The sequence below is a fragment of the Hyaena hyaena genome, unplaced genomic scaffold (genome assembly GCF_003009895.1).
Source record: "Hyaena hyaena isolate Hyena2069 unplaced genomic scaffold, ASM300989v1 scaffold_745, whole genome shotgun sequence".
NCBI lineage: Eukaryota > Metazoa > Chordata > Mammalia > Carnivora > Hyaenidae > Hyaena > Hyaena hyaena.
This window is the reverse complement of record NW_024081376.1, coordinates 865,284-882,439: the sequence shown is the minus strand read 5'-3', so window position 1 is coordinate 882,439 and position 17,156 is coordinate 865,284. Positions and strand designations below refer to the sequence as shown.

The following is a 17,156-nucleotide window of genomic DNA, read 5'->3' as shown; positions in this document are numbered from 1 at the left end:
GATTTCTGCATGTTGATTTTGTACCCTGCAACTTTGCTGAATTCATGGATCAGCTATAGTAGGCCTCTGGTGGAGTCTGTCAGGTTTTCAATGTAGAGTATCATGTTGTCTGTGAAAACGAAAGTTTGACTTCTTCTTTGCCAATTCTGATGCCTTTGATTTCCTTTTGGTGTCTGAAGGCTGATGCTAGGACTTCCAGCACTATGTTAAACAACAGTGGTGAGAGTGGACATCCCTGTTGTGTTCCTGATCTCAGGGGGAAAGCTCTCAGTTTTTCCCCATTGAGGATGATGTTAGCTGAGGGCTTCTCATAGATGCTTTCTCCCTTCCTGAAAACTATAATACTGCCGTATTCTAGCTCCTGGTAGCTAAGAAAAAATCACGTAAACAATGCGATGCCTATGTTACACTACTAATCATTCCCTTATTTCCCAATTGCATAGGAGTTCATTGATGTTTTAGAAACCTATGTTGTAGGCAAGTAGGCTGTACTCAGAAACATGCCAGGGTTGTTTTGTTGTCTCCAAAGCAGTGAGCAGGGCCTGAAGGCCATAAGGACTCCTAAGAGCAGCTAAAGGATTCTTTACATACTTCACGGACACTCATTCCATGTAGCTAGAAGCAAGAGCTATATTTTTTTTGTGGAATTTGGGAAACCCAGAAAACTACACTTCCAGCTTAAAATATGCTGTGCTGTCTCCTGTTTTCTATAGGCATCTCCTTATGACAGGTTTCTAGGTAGAGATACATTATAGCTTTTAACTGCGTCTGAAGCCTTTCTATGATCTCATGATGGCTTCCATTCTGGAGATGAGGAACAGGTGGAAAAGCGAATGCCAATTTTGTTAAAACTCCTGCTTATTTAGCCACAAAAATACAAAGCACATGTACAAATCAATATGAACCTCTCAGAGCTGTATGTTCCCCGAGTCCTTTTCTCTGCATTCCTAGGATTTTTTATATGATTAAGATGAAAAGAAGGGTGGGTTCCCTTCCATCTATAAACTCCAATGCTACAACTCCAAAGGTTAACTCTTTCTCTAGGAGGGAAGTCCAGCTCCAGGCCAAAATCCTACATGTTACCTTTCAGGCCCAAACCGTAGACAATTACAAAGGCTTTGTCCTGGAAAGCTTCATGGGGGAAAGTTGCCCTCCCAAATCAGACTTGGTTCACAGCCTGGACACTGCAATCTCTGGAACGAGTTGCTATCAAGAATTCAGACCCCCTGACCCCTCCCTTCCCTTGTGACTCCCAGGCCAGCTGTGCTCGCCAGTATTTCTGCATTGCTAGCCCCGGTGCTCACATCCAGAGGCTTTTTAGTGGGATGGCCCTGACTGAGGTACTTTTCACTTCGCCTTGTGAGGTGGGAGGAGTCTTGACTAATATACTTTTTTCCACTCTGACTCAGTATTTTTCACTCCCAGGCCTCCCCTTTGGCCCATTAAACAGCAGGAGTCTTTTGTGCAGGCCTCCTAGGCAGTGACATGTTTCCTCTCATCTGTGCAGTATCTCATTCAATGACCCTTGCCTGGTACCTTTCCACTGAGAAAAACTGAACACTAAAAATGGAACATTTTTTGGCTGCTTATTCTATTGCAGCAGTAAGTGAAGAAAGCCTTGGTTGTTAATTTCAGTTTGGTTCACTGTCCAGAGGACCCTGACACCCATCAGCTTAACAGCAGGGTGACAGGATTCTGATTTTGTTTTCTCCTAGCAAAATACAAATACCACTGAAATTAAATGGAATTAGTGTAATACCTTTAGTTATCTTGTACTGGCAGACCTATTTGATCACTTCTGACAACCACATTTTATAATCAACCTCTTTGTAATATTAACTCAAACAAGAAAAGTCCGTATTTTCCCATGTTAAATAGGTTCATTTGTTATTGAAGATTGGTTAGCTGAAAGGCAGCTATAAATCTAAAGAAAAAAAATTAATTCTCTCAGGTTCTAAAAGGGGAGAGAGACTTTCCCCTTTTCTTGTAGCATTTCCTTTGGAAAACTTGTAGTTGTAATTCCTTTCTTTAAGAAGTATATAAATCTTTTTAACATTTAAATAAGCCTCTTGCCAAGTCTACATCCTAGGAATGTTCTTCTTTCTTGGGAGCCTTAGAACCAACTCTTAGACATCAGGTGCCTTGTCCCCCTGTGTCTGCCTAGGCTCCTGGCTCTAGGTTGTTAACTATCTGTTTATCAAAAACCATAGAAAGTTTTATTTTTCCTTAGGACAAAGACAATTCACATGTACATAATGGACCGTATATGCATAGCTATATAAAAGAGTGAGATTTCTTTCTTTGTAATCTTTTTAGCAGACTGCCTACAATGCACATCACAGTCTAGTTAGATGTTTATTCAGGGATAACACTGTTCCCTTTTGTTCTAAATATGTGGAGAGAATTAACCAGGCTGACAGGGTATTTTAATTATTTGCCCCACATTTGTAGTTCTTTGAAAAAATATTCTACCTCTGCCACTGCAGAAAATAAAAATTTAAAAAGCTTTATATTAAAAAATGTTTTTCATCAGGTGTGTTCTTGGTTCTAATTAAGATGATGGTTAAGAGTCAGAATGATGGGGTACAGATGTAATTTCTTTTTAAGTTCTTCCATATACCACCCATGTGATACAGACAAGCTATCTAACATTCCTTATTCCCTGTTTTCACATCTAGATTCTCCGAAAGTTTCCAACTTAATAAAAATTATTAACTTTTAAATTCCAGATTTAAATTTCTAAAGCACAAATAATTTCTACAAAATCCAACAGAAAAATATGGCAGGGATTGGTTTTAAGTCATAATTTTAAAGGCTAATAATGAAAAGTCAGAGGCTCCTGGATGGCTCAGTCAGTTAAGCGTCTTGACTCTTGATTTCAGCTCAGGTCATGATCTCACAATTCATGAGACTGAGCCCCATGTTGGGCTCTGACAGCATGAAGTCTGCTTGGATTCTCTCTCTCCGCCTCTCTCTCTGCTCCACCCCTGCACTCGCTCACGCCCTCTCTCTCTAAAAATAAATAAACACTTAAAATTTTTTTTTTTAAATAGTGAAAGGTAAGTCTAAAGATGAGAACTCAAATGAACAACAAAAATATATACACTCAATTCTCATTATTCATGATAGTTATATTCTATAAAGTTACCACAAACACTGCATAAGCAAAGATTGAACCACTGTTCCTAGGGTTAATAGAGTCAGGTTCCTACATGCATGTGGGAACATTTTCCTCAACTGATCAATGTATAAGCTTATTTTATGTGTGTTAATGTTTAAAGACAGCTTATTTAATACGGTTGATTCATTAACACTGAAGTGATAGCTAAAAGCAGTAGAACTTATGCCTACTAAGTGAAATTTACCTAGCACATGTATTTTCTCTGTAAGCCACATCACAGCCTTCTTCCCACCCAGGAGAGAGACTAGACAGCACTTTAACACTATGCTTGGTGGCCCATCTTGGAGAAATTACCCACAAAAAGCAGAAAAAAATGCAAAAAACAAAACAAAAAAGTGGCAATATGACAACACACAAAGAATGCTTGTTTACAGTTATGAGAGCTAAAACAAGAGAATGGAGCATCACCTGTTCAACAGCTAGAAATGTGTGTTGGGCATGTCCACACATGATCATGAAAGTGCCACTACTATTGATTTGGGGATTAAAGATAAATTTTAGCAGGTAGGAAAATTCACAAATATGAAATCTGAATAATGAGAATTGACTACCTATCTCTTTGTATATATAAGTACATGATTGTTTGTATCTTCACTCATATACTTGTCTTAAAGTGAATAAAATTCCTTCAAAGGGGATTAGGATATGCCACTCCAAAATATGTTGCTTTGACACAGAACATGTTTTAAGCTAGAGGAATTTGAGACATAGCAGCTGCCAGTAGGATTGTCTGACCTCCTCCTCCTCTCCTGAAGCAGATCATAAGAGCCTCATGTACTAGGTGCCTTCCCTATACCTAGAGGAAAGAACCATCTTCATCTCTGAAGACAGAGGGATTCCAAGAAAGAATCCGAGTTTTCACCAGTGACTTGGTTCATGCTCTTTTGTCCTATCATGTTTTTCCACAATTTTCCACTTTATTAAATCTAGTAAAAAAGAAAAAAAGGTCAGCTTAAACTGTTTCTTCAGGCCTTCACTTGCTTACGAATACTTCCGTAGAGTCACATATAACGTCTATCTACACCTCCTCTTTTTATTGCCCTACATCCTCCTTTTCCAAGTTGCTTCTCCACCAGTTTCCCTGTCTCACTGAGGCACCAACTAGTTGTTGGCCTAAAACTGAGGAGTTGTAATTTTGTCCTCTCAGCTGCCTATATCCAATCCATCTCTAAGTCTTATCAGTCTTATCATCCTTCTCCCCTCACGTAATCTCCATGAGGAAAGAGATCTTTGCTATTTGGCTTATCACTGCAACTCCAGTACCCAGAATACCAAGCACATGGTATGAAGTACTAAAGGTACCCAAAATATTAAGCAACAGTAGGAAGGGAAAAATATTAATTGAACTAATGGTTGCAGCATGTCCAAACCTTCCACTTCTCTTTTTCAGTTTTCCTTCTGTACTATCCTAATGTAACTCAGTATGTCAATTCCTGCATATCCAGCATATTTGCCTCTCTCTGTGGCATGTGTTGCCATAGGAAGGAAGAAACACAGCTGTCAATGAAAATGGAACCAACTTATGCTAATACAACTGATTTAATACATCTAATGCATATATTAACTCATATAGTTTTCAAAATATTCCCAGCACTCCCCACACTACCTCAAGTTCCATTCCCTTGAATCAGAGGGTACACCTAGATAACCTTCAGAAAGCACTACTACTATTTGAGGACCAGCTTTTTCAAACAGCTCTGAGGCCTTGCTTTTCAAAGTCAAGAAAAGTACCAGTAAGTGATGGATATGAATGGCTCACTGCACGCCTCCTCCTCCTTTTAAAGTATGATGAGGCCGTGTATTATTCAGGTAATGACTAGTGCCAACAAGAACTGAGGCTTTTTATCTCTAATTTCAATGATTCCCTTGCAATTCCTCTATGACTTTCAAAGACAATTTTCTAGTTAAAATCTTTGCCCTTATTATGTCAGGCAAATGCCTTTTTTTTTTGGTTCTTATTTAAGATAAATATATAGCCAAATCCAGTACGGTAGAAACTGTTTTTAAACTGTGGAACCAGAAATATCCTTTTGAGAAACTACACCTTAGTAGGAAGGTAATTTTTTTTTTTTTTTAAAGTAGGCTCCACACCCAACATGGGGCTTGAACTCACAACCCTGGGAACAAGAAACATGCTCTGATGACTGAGTCAGCCAGCCGCCCTCAAAAATATACTTCTATGTCATTTCCCCCCATCAGTCTAGTAATTTCAAGCTAAGGTCACTCTGAGGTAAGCATGAAGTAAACTTATATGTAATAAAAATAGTAAAATACAAAACCATAACGAATCTGTAACTTCAGTACAATATAATTACTTGATGTTTTTCTTAAGGGCTTTCTCCAGTTTCTTCACCTGCTGTTTATAAAGTCTTAATTCATGCTGTGTGGGCCTGTAGAAAGTAAATCACATTGAATGCATTTAATTTATTGAGTAAAACTATAAAGGCATTTAATAAGTAAGATATACCATGTTACAGGTCACAAATATGCTTATTAAAATTCTTTTTTTAAAAATTTTCTTTATTTCTGAGAGAGAGAGAGAGAGAAAGAGACAGAGAGACACAGCAGGGGTAGGTTGGGGAAAGAGGGAGATACAGAATCTAAAACAGGCTCCAGGCTCTGAGCTAGCTGTCAGCATAGAGCCTGACATGGGGCTCGAACCCACAAACAGTGAGATCATGATCTGAGCCGAAGTCAGACGCTTAACCAACTGAGTCACCCAGGTGACCTTAAAATTCTTAAAATATTCCACTGAATTTCTTTTTCTGTGTATTCCCTGTTCAAAACTTTTTACCCATTTTTTGTTGTTATTCATCTATTACTTGTTTTTAGAGTGAAATATTTCAGATATACAGACAAGAAGAGAGAACAGTAAAACAAATAATGGTGTCCCACCACTTGGCTTTACCAAAGTTAAATATTAACATTTGTTTCAAATTGTCTTTTAATTAAAACATTATGCATATACTTAAGGTTCCATGTGTGTCCCTTGTTAGGTAACCACTACCCCAAATCCACTGTTCAGTATTCCCATGCATGGTTTAAAATTTTTACTACATAAATTTATATATTATTATCTGGCAGATTTTTAAAACTTTACCTAAATGGTTCCTACTGCAGGTATCAGTTCCCTCTCCACCTAAGTATAATCTTTATGAGAAGAAGTTACTTATTTTGGTCATTACACCAGAGTTTAGGCCAGTGTCTAATTTACAATAAGTATTCAACTAACTCCTGTTAAATGAAAAAAGTCCTGACAATGTTCATGTCTTATTATTCACGGTGAACATACAGAGCATAATCCTCTGGTGGTAGCATGCTGCATACAAAGAGGCCTGGTTGTACACATTTACAGTCAGTCTTTAGTTCTCTCCCCTTTCACAACACAGGGATGAGATAAGACATTCCGAAGTAATTTGGGGAATGGGAAACCTGCTGATATAAATCTGCATCTACTCTGCGTTCCTACCCACTTTTATCTTCCTCAGTGTGGGCTCCTATATTCTCACTTCCCTTGCCTACCTATGTGTTCTTGTTCCTTCTGCCATATGAGATACGAGTCTAAAATGAGGGAAAGCATGGTTTCTAGGATTAGTTTTACAGTAAAGGAGCTATAGAGATTTATTTAACACCCCAAATTCCAGGATGTATTTACTTTCCAAAAGTGAAATATAAATGACTTAAGTTTCTCTCACCTGGTTTCCAAATCTTTTTGGAGATTCAGCTTTTCACTTAAAAGTATATCAATCTTGAATTTCGATTCCTTAAGTTGATTCTGTAATGACTTCAACACATTTCACAGAAAAATAGTTTACTTTCCTAGATTATTTTACTTCATAAAAAAGAACTTATACCCATGTAGTCCTCATACCATTAGAAGGCCTTTATAAGTCAGTGAGGCATCCAAACTTCTGTAGTCTTTTTCTTCGTCTGACAGACTTTCATCTTCCTTACATTGCCTGTAAAAAGACGTATGGTGTGTACTTCTTATGAAAAATGTACCTTCAATGAAGAAAACATAGCTAACAAAAATCAGTAAAGGTTTGATAACCTAAACTCCAATTAAAATTGAAGCCAAATTTCCTACTTGTTCTCAGAGAATATGAACATACTATCCAGTATTACAGTACATATCTGTTCACTATCACCTTAATTAGAATGTAAGATCCCTGTGGACCAGAACTTTGTTTATTTCACCATTGTATCTCACTGTCTAGAAGAGTACGGGGCAGAAGAGGCGGTGAAAAAGATACTTTTGAGTGAATAAAAGAACCAAAGCATACTGTTTTTTCTTCTAGTACTTTTAGGTCACCAAAAAACTATACAGAAAAAAAAAAAATGCAGAGTATGAGTGGACAAGGCAACAGATTTAATAGTTGCAATTTAAGTCTTGGTACCATTAACCCATTGGCATTTGAGCACGTCAATCTCAGAATTTGTCTTCTGCCAGAGAAGTATCTGTGACATTTACCTCACAGGACTGGTGTTAAAAGTAAATAAGAGACACAAAAGCACTCATTTCCAGGAAGTATGAAGTGAATTTCAAAGTCACTTGCTTCCATTATCTGAGACCATTTTTTAAAATTTCTATCTCAAGAGAAAGATGAAATTAAACAAAGGGGTTTCTCCTAACTACTAATTCACTATAGAACCATTTTCCCTGGAGTAATTTTTCAAATGTCTCTGACATCTCAGAAGAAAATCTGAGCCTAGTGGTTTTATTCCTGTGTTACTTTCCTTGGCTCTTTAATAATGTCCACCAAGTCAGAGAAATACGAATAAGTAGCAATTTATGTCATGCAATCTATATTATATGATTAACATTGAGCATAGAAAAGTTACATAACTGTACACCTTATTTTAATATGTACTTTTCTTCTTTTTCCAGAGATTAGGGCGTGTTTGCAGTTTTCTAAGACTTCCAACGGATTAACTCTTATATTTACATTTCTGCTGCCTTGATCGTCGCTTGCCTTCCTTTCTGAGTTTGCTCATGTATGGAGACAGAAAGTAACAGTCCACAGTATTCAGAAACTCCCTTCGAAGTCCCTCTGGAAGTCTTTGCAAACCTGTGCCCTGAACTAGAGCCCCCAAATAGTGTGTCATAGGTGCACAGTGCAGAAGGGTTATAGGTGTGACAGGATATTCATCCCCTGCAGGCTTCAGGACAAGTGGGGAGGGCTTGAGGTGCGCTTCCTACTGCAGCTCTGGGTGGGGCCCCGTGTGACATACCAACAGCACTTGTCTTTCACAATGAGAAAAACTGAGCAACACTGCCCTTAACAGGTGTTAAACAAGGGCTTTTGGTTCTACAAGTGGCCCGCTCCGTCTGTCTTCTCCCCTTGCTCTCCCTCCCCTAGCGCTATAGGTATGTACCTCCTGGGCTTCCTGTTTATCCCACGTAGGCCTCCAAACCGTAGCCTGTTTTCCCTCATTTTCTCCCCTCTTTCACCTCCTTCATCTCTCAACTCTTTCATCTTCTTTTCTTCAGTAACATCATACTTGTCAATTATATCCTCCTTTTACAATACTCCTGCTCCTTCAGGTGATAACAATACCCTGTTTATAATACCCTATTTACAGATATCAAAATCCACCTTGAAGTTGCTACAACCTCACTAGCAGTACTAGTACTCCTCACTGAGTACTCACTCAGAAAGGAGACTATTGTTTTTGTTTTTGCTTTTTAATTTTAGAGTGTGTAAGTAGGGAAAGAGGCAGAGAAAAAGAGAGAGTCTTTTCTTTTTTGAGAGAGTGTATAAGTGAGTGAGGGGCAGATAGAGAGAGAGACAGGGAAGGGGGGGTAGAAGGGGGATGGGGGAGAAAGAGACAGAGACAGAGAGAAACAGGGCTCACCCAGGGCTCATGTTTTACCCAAAGCAGGCTTGAACTCAAGAACTGTGAGATCATGACCTGAGCTGAAGTCAGATGCTTAACGACTGAGCCACCCAGGCGCCCAGAAAGGAGACTACTGGTTTATAAAGTCAAAGAACCCTGAAAAACACTCTTCTTTGGAGACTCATCACTGCAAAGTTGAAATGACTTCTAATTTTTTCATCCGTAAGACGATTATTTATAATGTAGTTCCCATTCTCTTCCTAGCTCCTTCTCCCTTAATGAGAGACTAATTTAATCCAAATATCTGGCCTGAGCAAGGTATTTTTTATAGGCCAAATTACCTCACTTCAGCGAGGCCAGTGATGACAGGATTGCTAAGTGAAAAAGTAATTCCTTTTCCCCAAACTTCTCATTCCTCAACCTTGGATTTTTACTACAACTTCATGACAACCAAATTCAACACTCCTCCCCACAATGGTTTCCATCCTTTTATCATTTTTGGTCAGACAACCCCAGTTTTCACACTTCAGAGGCAACTTCTTATACCATATTCCACATGGAGTTTTCAAATGACAGCTGTACTTACTAAAAATCCCAAACTTTATCATCTATCTAGTCAGCGGTTAGCAAACTGCTGCCTGTGGGCTACATGCAGCCTGTGATTTTCAGAATTAAAGTGTTACAGAACACAGCCATGCCAATTCATTTACATATAATTTGCAGCTGGCCTTCTGCTACAACAGCAGAGTTGAATAGCTGTGAAAGATGACAGAGCCTAAAATACCTAGCATATTTACTGTCTGGCGCGTTACAGAAAAGTTTGCCAATGCTCGACTCTAGAATTTACTAAAGACATAGTTCAAAGGTCGCAAATGATATTCAGTTTGGACCATTTTTTGTTATGTTTTTATTTTTTTGAGTACAGTTACACCATGTGTCATAAGGATAGTGACTCAACTTCTCTGTATGTTCTCTATCCTCACAAGTGAACCTACCATCCATCACCATAGGTTATTATAGTATCACTGACTATATTCCCTATGCTTTCCCTATTTTTCACATGACTTATTGATTCCGTAACTGGAAGCCTTTATCTTCCACTCCCCTTTACCCATTCTGGCCACCCTTCCACTCCCCTTCCCTCTGGCAACCATCAGTTTGTTCTCTATGGACCATATAATATTTCCTTAAATCACTGAGTTAATTGTGAACATTAAAAATCTTATTTATGGGGTGCCTGGGTGGTTCAGTCGGGTTAGTGTTCGCCTTCAGCTCAGATCATGACCTCATGGTCCATGGGTTCGAGCCTCACGTCACTCTATGCTGATAGCTCAGAGCCTGCAGCCTATTTCAGATTCTGTGTATCCCTCTCTCTCTGCCCCTCCCTCGTTCACACTCTTTCTCTCTCAAAAACAAATGTTAAAAAATTTTTTAATGAAAAGGATCTTATTTATAAATATAATCTTCTAATTTTTTTCAAAAAAGAAAAAAACCCCAGCAAATCCAGCCACACTGCGCTCACATTCTTAAAAGGCATCAAATGGCTAGAGTGTGTAGTAATGGCCCCCTTTAGAAGGATAGTACATAGCTGTCCAATATGCCACAGTCCTCACCTAACCTGCTTTGCTCAATTTCATTATTTTCTTGACTATGTGAGCTCAAGTTCGCAACCTCTCAAGCCATTCAATTCTTCACTTTCCTTCCCTTTACTCTTACATACTATGAGTGTTCATTTTAGTGTCAGGTTGGTTAGGCCTTGGTGCCCAGCTGTTTAGTCCAACACCAGTCTAGATTATAGTATAAGGTGTTTTTAGATGTGACTAACATTTAAATCGACATACTTTAAGAAGAACCTTTTAAAATGTGGGAGGGCCTCATGCAATTAAACGGCTTAAGAACAAAGCCTAAGACCTGCAAGAAGGAACTCTTTCCTGGGTCTCTAGCCTGCTGGCCTACCTCAAAATCACATGAACCAATTCCTTTATTATTTTTTTAATTTAAATCCAAGTTAGTATAGTATAATAATGATTTCAGAATAGAATTCAGCGATTCACCACTTACATATAGCACTCAGTGCTATACCTAACAAGTGCCCGACTTAATGCCCATCACCCATGTAGCCCACCCTCCCACCCAACACCTCGCCAGCAACCATTTGTTCTATTTAAGAGTCCCTTATGGTCTCTCTCTCCGTTTTCTTATTTTTGCTTCCCTTCCTCTATGTTCATCTTTTTCTTAAATTCCACATGTGAGTGAAATCATATGATATTTGTGTTTCTCTGAGTGACTTATTTCGCTTAGCATAACATATTTTAGTTCCATCCATGATGTTGCAAATGGTAAGATTTCCTTCTTTTTGGTCGCTGAGTAATATTCCTGTGTGTGTGTGTGTGTGTGTGTGTGAGAGACAGAGAGAGAGAGAATACACACATATACATACATATATATATATATATACACACACACACACATATAATATATATATATACACACACAGTATAAAACACATCTTTATTCATTCATCCATATGATCCATTTGGGCTCTTTCTACATTTTCTCTATTCTTGATAGTGCTACTATAAACACTGGGGTCCACGTGCCCCTTCAAATAGACAGTTTTGTATCCTTTGGATAAATACTTGGAAGTGCAATTGCTGGATTGTAAGGTAGTTCTATTTTAATTTTTTGAGGAACATACACACTGTTTTCCAGAATGGCAGTACTGGTTTGCATTCTCATCAGCAGTACAAAAGTGTTCTTCTTTCTCCATATCCTAGTCAACATCTGTTGTTGGCCGAGTTGTTAATTTCAGCCATTCTAATGGATGTGAGGTGGTATCTCACTGTGTATTTTCCTGATGATGAATGATGTTAAGCAGTTTTTCATGTGTCTGTTAGCCATCTGGATGTCTTCTTTGGACAGGTGTCTATTCATATCTTTTGCCCATTCCTTCACTGGATTATTTGGTTTGCGCGTGTTGATTTCGTAAGTTTTTTTTTTTTTATAGATTTTTAATACTAACCCTTTATCTGGTGTGTCATTTGCAAATATCTTCTCCCATTCTGTCGGTTGCCTTTTAGTTTTATTGTTTCCTTTGCTGTGCAGAAGCTTTTTATCTTGAAGAGATCCCAATAGTTTATTTTTGCTTTTGCTTCCCTTGCCTTGGGAGACATGTCAAGTGAGAAGTTGTTGCAGCCCAGGTCAAAGAGGTTGTTGCCTGCCTATTTTCTCTGTTTTCTCCTCTAGGAGTTTGATGGCTTCATGTCTTACAGTTAGGTCTTTCATCCATTTTGAGTTTATTTTTGTGTATGATATATGAAAGTGGTCCAGGTCCATTCTTGCATATCACTGTCCAGTTTTTCCAACACATTTGCTGTCTTTTTTCATACTGGATATATTTTTTGGTTTATTTTTGAAAGAGAGACAGAGCGAGAGAGAGAAAGAGCACAAGCAGGGAAGGGGTAGAGAGAGAGGGAAACACATAATCTCAAGCAGGCTCCAGGCTCTTGAGCTGTCAGCACAGAGCCCAACATGGGGCTCAAACCTCAAACCATGAGATCATGACCTGAGCCAAAGTCAGACACTTAACCAACTGAGCCACCCAGGTGCTACTTCATTGGATATTCTTTCTGTTTCATCAAAAATTAGTTGGCCATACATTTGTGGGTTCATTCCTGTGCTCTCTATTCTGTTCCATTGATCTATGTGTCTGTTTTGTGCCAGTACCATACTGTCTTGATGATTACAGCTTTGTAATATAGCTTGAAGTCCAGTATTATGATGTCTTCAGCTTTGGTTTTTTCTTCAACATTACTTTGGTTATTCAGGATCTTTTGTGGTTCCATACAATTTTTAGGATTGTCTGTTCTAGCTCAGTGAAGAATGCTGGTTCTATTTTGATAGGGATTGCAGTGAATTTGAGATTGCTTTGGGTAGTATCGACATATTTGGTCTTCCAATCCAGAAGCATGGAATGTTTTCCCATTTCTTTTTGTCTTCTTCGATTTCTTTCATAAGCTTTCTACAGTATTCAGCATATAGATTTTTCACCTCTTTGGTTAGGTTTATTTCTAGGCATTTTATAGTTTTGGTGCAACTATAAATGGGATCAATTCCTTAATTTCTTTTTCTGCTGCTTCATTATTGGTGTATAGAAATGCAACTGATTTCTGTGCATCGATTTTATATCCTGTGACTTCGCTGAATTCGTGGATCAGTTCTAGCAGTTTTTTGGTGGAGTTTTTTGCGTTTTCCACATAGAGTATCATGTTGTCTGCCAAGTGAAAATTTGATGTCCTCCTTGTCAATTTAGATGCCTTTTCTTTTTGTGTCTGATTGGTGAGGCTAGGACTTCCAACACTATGTTGCCTAACAGTGGTGAGAGTGGACACCCCTGTCATGTTCCTGACCTTAGGGGGAAAGCTCTCAGTTTTTCCCCACTGAGGATGATATTAGTTGTGGGTTTATCCTATATGGCCTTCATGATCTTGTGGCAGGTCACATGAACCAATTCCTTTAAAATAAATCTTTCTAGGGGCGCCTGGGTGGCTTAGTCGGTTAAGCATCCGACTTTCGGTTAGGTCATGATCTCGCGGTTCGTGGGTTCGAGCCCCGCGTCGGGCTCTGTGCTGACTGCCAGCTCGGAGCCTGGAGCCTGTTTCAGTCTGTGACTCCCTCTCTCTCTGACCCTCCCCTGCTCACGCTGTCTCTCTCTCTCTCTCCTACAAATAAATAAAAAAACATTAAAAAAATAAATAAATAAAATAAATCTTTCTATTTACGTCAATATATATCCTATTGGTTCCGTTTCTCTTGAGAACCCTGAATAAACCTGAAAAATCCAATTTTTCTGTATTAAAGGAAAAAAGTACTTTTCTTCTTTCCAAGGCAAATGATGTCTTCTCATTCATTTATAGCTTACTTGGTGCAATATATGAAAGACGACTCTCCATAGGTTACTACAAATTCCTTGAACTCCAGTCAAATTGGCTTCATCACAGTGCCATTAAAAAAAAGTCTACACTCATATCTATGCACTTTCTTTTTTTTTTGGGGTGATCCATATATGAGTTTGCATTTTATTTATTTATTTATTTTTTTTAAGGTTTATGACTTTGCATGGCTTTTATTTTATTTTATTTTTTTTTACAAATAGTTTGTCAAATTAGTTTCTACATAACACTCAGTGCTCATCCCCAAAGTGCCCTCCTCCATGCCCATCCCCCCCTCCCCCCCACATCCATCAGTCCTCAGTTATTGTCAGCATTCAAGAGTCTCTCATGGTTTGCCTCTCTCCCTTTGCACTTTCGCTCATAGCTTTTTTGCCTTTCTGCTTTCCCAAATTTTACTCTTCCTTCAAGCTCAAACACAACCCTCATCTGCTTTGTAAAGACTTCCTGAGTCACTCCATCCAAAACTGTATTGCTCTTGTTCTGAAGTCCTATATTACTGTCTGTTTTAGTAATTATTGACATTATGTGTTATTCGTGTTTTTTGATCTTATTTTTCTTAATTATAATGTTTATATTTTATCTCCCTTACTTCACTGTAAAATCTTAGAAGGTGAGAACCATATCCAAAACTTTGTCCCATCTCTGTAGAATCTGATACCATCTAAAAGACACCGTCTCACTTGGAAATAAGGAAGTCTCTGAAGTTACTTGATATAATGCTACTTTCTGAAAAGTTGGAACAAGGAATTGCTCTGTCATTAGTTGTTCTCTTCTCTTCTTCCTTTCCTTACACACACACACACACACACACTTTTTTTTTTTTTTTACAGTGCCCAAGGTGCTAGACGGAATCAGCAACAGCACAGCCCTGCCATTGGTCTTGCTGTGTTTCTGCAGTCATTATTCTCGGGGAAGAATATGAGAATGCAGTAGAGAATGTATGTGCATGTTTATTAAGGTGTATTAAGTACCTAGAACAACACGGCACAAGATAGGTGCTCAAATAAATATTTTTTAAAACAATTATTCCACCTATAAACAATGAAACAAGGGCCTTAGATAGCCCTCAGTTATTTTAGGTTAGTCAAAGACCATTGTCTTTATCTGCACCCTTATTTTTTAATCAGAGGTGACAAGTGTGTTCTACTCCATGTATGATTTTTCACTATGATATTTTACCTTTATCTCCTATAAATCTGTAAACTAATTAGTTTGCACTTTGTTAGGCAGCTAGTCGAATGCTATGTACCCTGTGGATACACTCAGTAACTGTCCATGGCTAGATATAGAGAACAAATTATACTTCAAGAAACAAAAACAAATACTTTTTCTTCTGTGACCAGTATATTGGTGATTGTGAAATACACATATTTTAAAATAAATGCAACAATAAATTTTAACATAAAAAGTAAAATCCAGTCTTCAAGATCTTTATAAAAAAAGAAATTCATAGCTATATTAGGAAGATTTTCAAAATATATTTAAAATTTCAAAAGATTTTAAAAAATGCTGGGGTGATTCATGACTAGGTAATTGACTTTGAAAGCTGTAATATAGGATTAGTCTTACCTTTGTTTATGAAGTTTTCTAATTTTAGATTCATAATAATCAATTAGGCAAAGCAACCTAGAAAACAGAAGATAAACTTAATTTTCAAAATGTCGTATTGGAACATTTACTACTATCCTCTCTATGTAATTTCAAATTACAGTGATAAATGTATCCAGCAAGTTTATTTAAAACAATGTATGTGATTTTTTACAAGTATTATACTAAGCCATATATTTTATATCAATTTCAAAGTACAGATTTTAAAATAACCATGAACTTTACATCTCAACATAGAAAATGAGTATTTTCCTTGTCCCAGCAGTTCTACCTCTAGCAATTGCTCCCACAAAAATATTTGCTTAAGCTTGTAACTCAAAATGAACAAAGCTGTCCACTGCATCATTATTTACAAGAGTAAAAACCCAGAAATAATCTAAATGTTCTCAATAAGGGAAAAGTTCAATAAATAATGACACATCTGCTCTACAGGAAACAAAGAAAGATGTAAATTTGTATGTCCTAATAAAAATTGATAAGGGACTAAAGTAGTGTTGCAGAGCCAATTACACAATATTACTCTATTTGTTTTAAAGAGAAATAATTGTATGTGAAGTTGTAATTATCTTGAATAAGAACTCTGTGGGGTTTTTATTATTTATTTTTTGAGAGTGCATGTAGGGGAGGGGCAGAGGGACAGGAAGAGGGAGAGAGAAAATCCCAAGCAGGCACAGTGTGGAGCTTGATGTGGGGCTTGATGTCATGACCTAAGCTAAAATCAGGCAGTTGCTTAACCAACTGAGCTACCCAGGCGCCCAACTCTGCGGGTTCTTAACTGGGGGATAATACCATAACCTAGGGGATGATGGTGGCTGTCACACGACTAACTGGGGAGGGGGCAGGATGCTAAAAGTTCATCAGGGAACTGACAGCCCTACTACACACTGAACCAGCCATACAACCTGCCAAAGGTGCTCCTGTTGTTCAACCCTACGAAGGACACGAACTCAACAGTTAAAAATGATTATCTCTGGGATGTGGGAATTAGGAGGGGTAAGCAGATACAAAATACTTTACATACTTTTATACTGTTGGAATTTTTATATATGTGCTGCAATTGTTAAAACCCCTTCAAGAGAAAAATAGCACTATGTTTTCATATTTTATTCTTTATAAAGCAAGAATTTACAGTATTTCCCCATCTGGGGAAACTGACTCATCTCTTTTTTTTTAAGAGCTAATTCAGCCAATTGTGTTCTTAGTGTTACAACTTTCTGGATTATTCTTTCTCTTCAATCTTTCTCCATCTCAACACATACCGGCTTTCCTATTACCTGCAAAAATGCTTCAATTTCTTTTATATCCTTCACAAACCCTCTCACCCCCTACTTCTCCCTTATGCCACAAATCCGTCTCTTTTTCTTCATAGCAAACTTCATTCATTCTGATTGTTACCAGATACCTCCAATAAGCTTTTAGCGAAGACTTACTATGTGTCAAACTGAGAATTCTGAGCAAGACAGTGAGAAGGCAAACACATAAAATGATTAGGCAGCATATAACACTTCTTACCACCTCTCTTTCCTAAAATACTTTTGTTCCTTAGTTACCCTGACACTCAAAGGTAACTCCTCTTC

General features: G+C 37.9%; 1 protein-coding gene across 6 annotated transcripts in view; it reads right to left on the bottom strand.

Annotated features, from left to right (window-relative positions):
* CEP70 (centrosomal protein 70) overlaps positions 1–17,156 on the bottom strand; it is a 75,559-nt gene that overhangs the window by 21,222 nt on the left and 37,181 nt on the right. For 5 of the 6 annotated variants that reach the window (XM_039218199.1, XM_039218201.1, XM_039218202.1 and 2 more), the window contains 4 exons: positions 15,541–15,597; positions 7,053–7,140; positions 6,877–6,965; positions 5,497–5,571 (listed from right to left, as the gene is read on the bottom strand). In XM_039218199.1, the coding sequence (XP_039074130.1) occupies positions 5,497–5,571; positions 6,877–6,965; positions 7,053–7,140; positions 15,541–15,597 (309 nt within the window). The remainder of the gene's footprint in view (positions 1–5,496; positions 5,572–6,876; positions 6,966–7,052; positions 7,141–15,540; positions 15,598–17,156) is intronic. The other variant, XM_039218204.1, reaches the window with a different exon arrangement.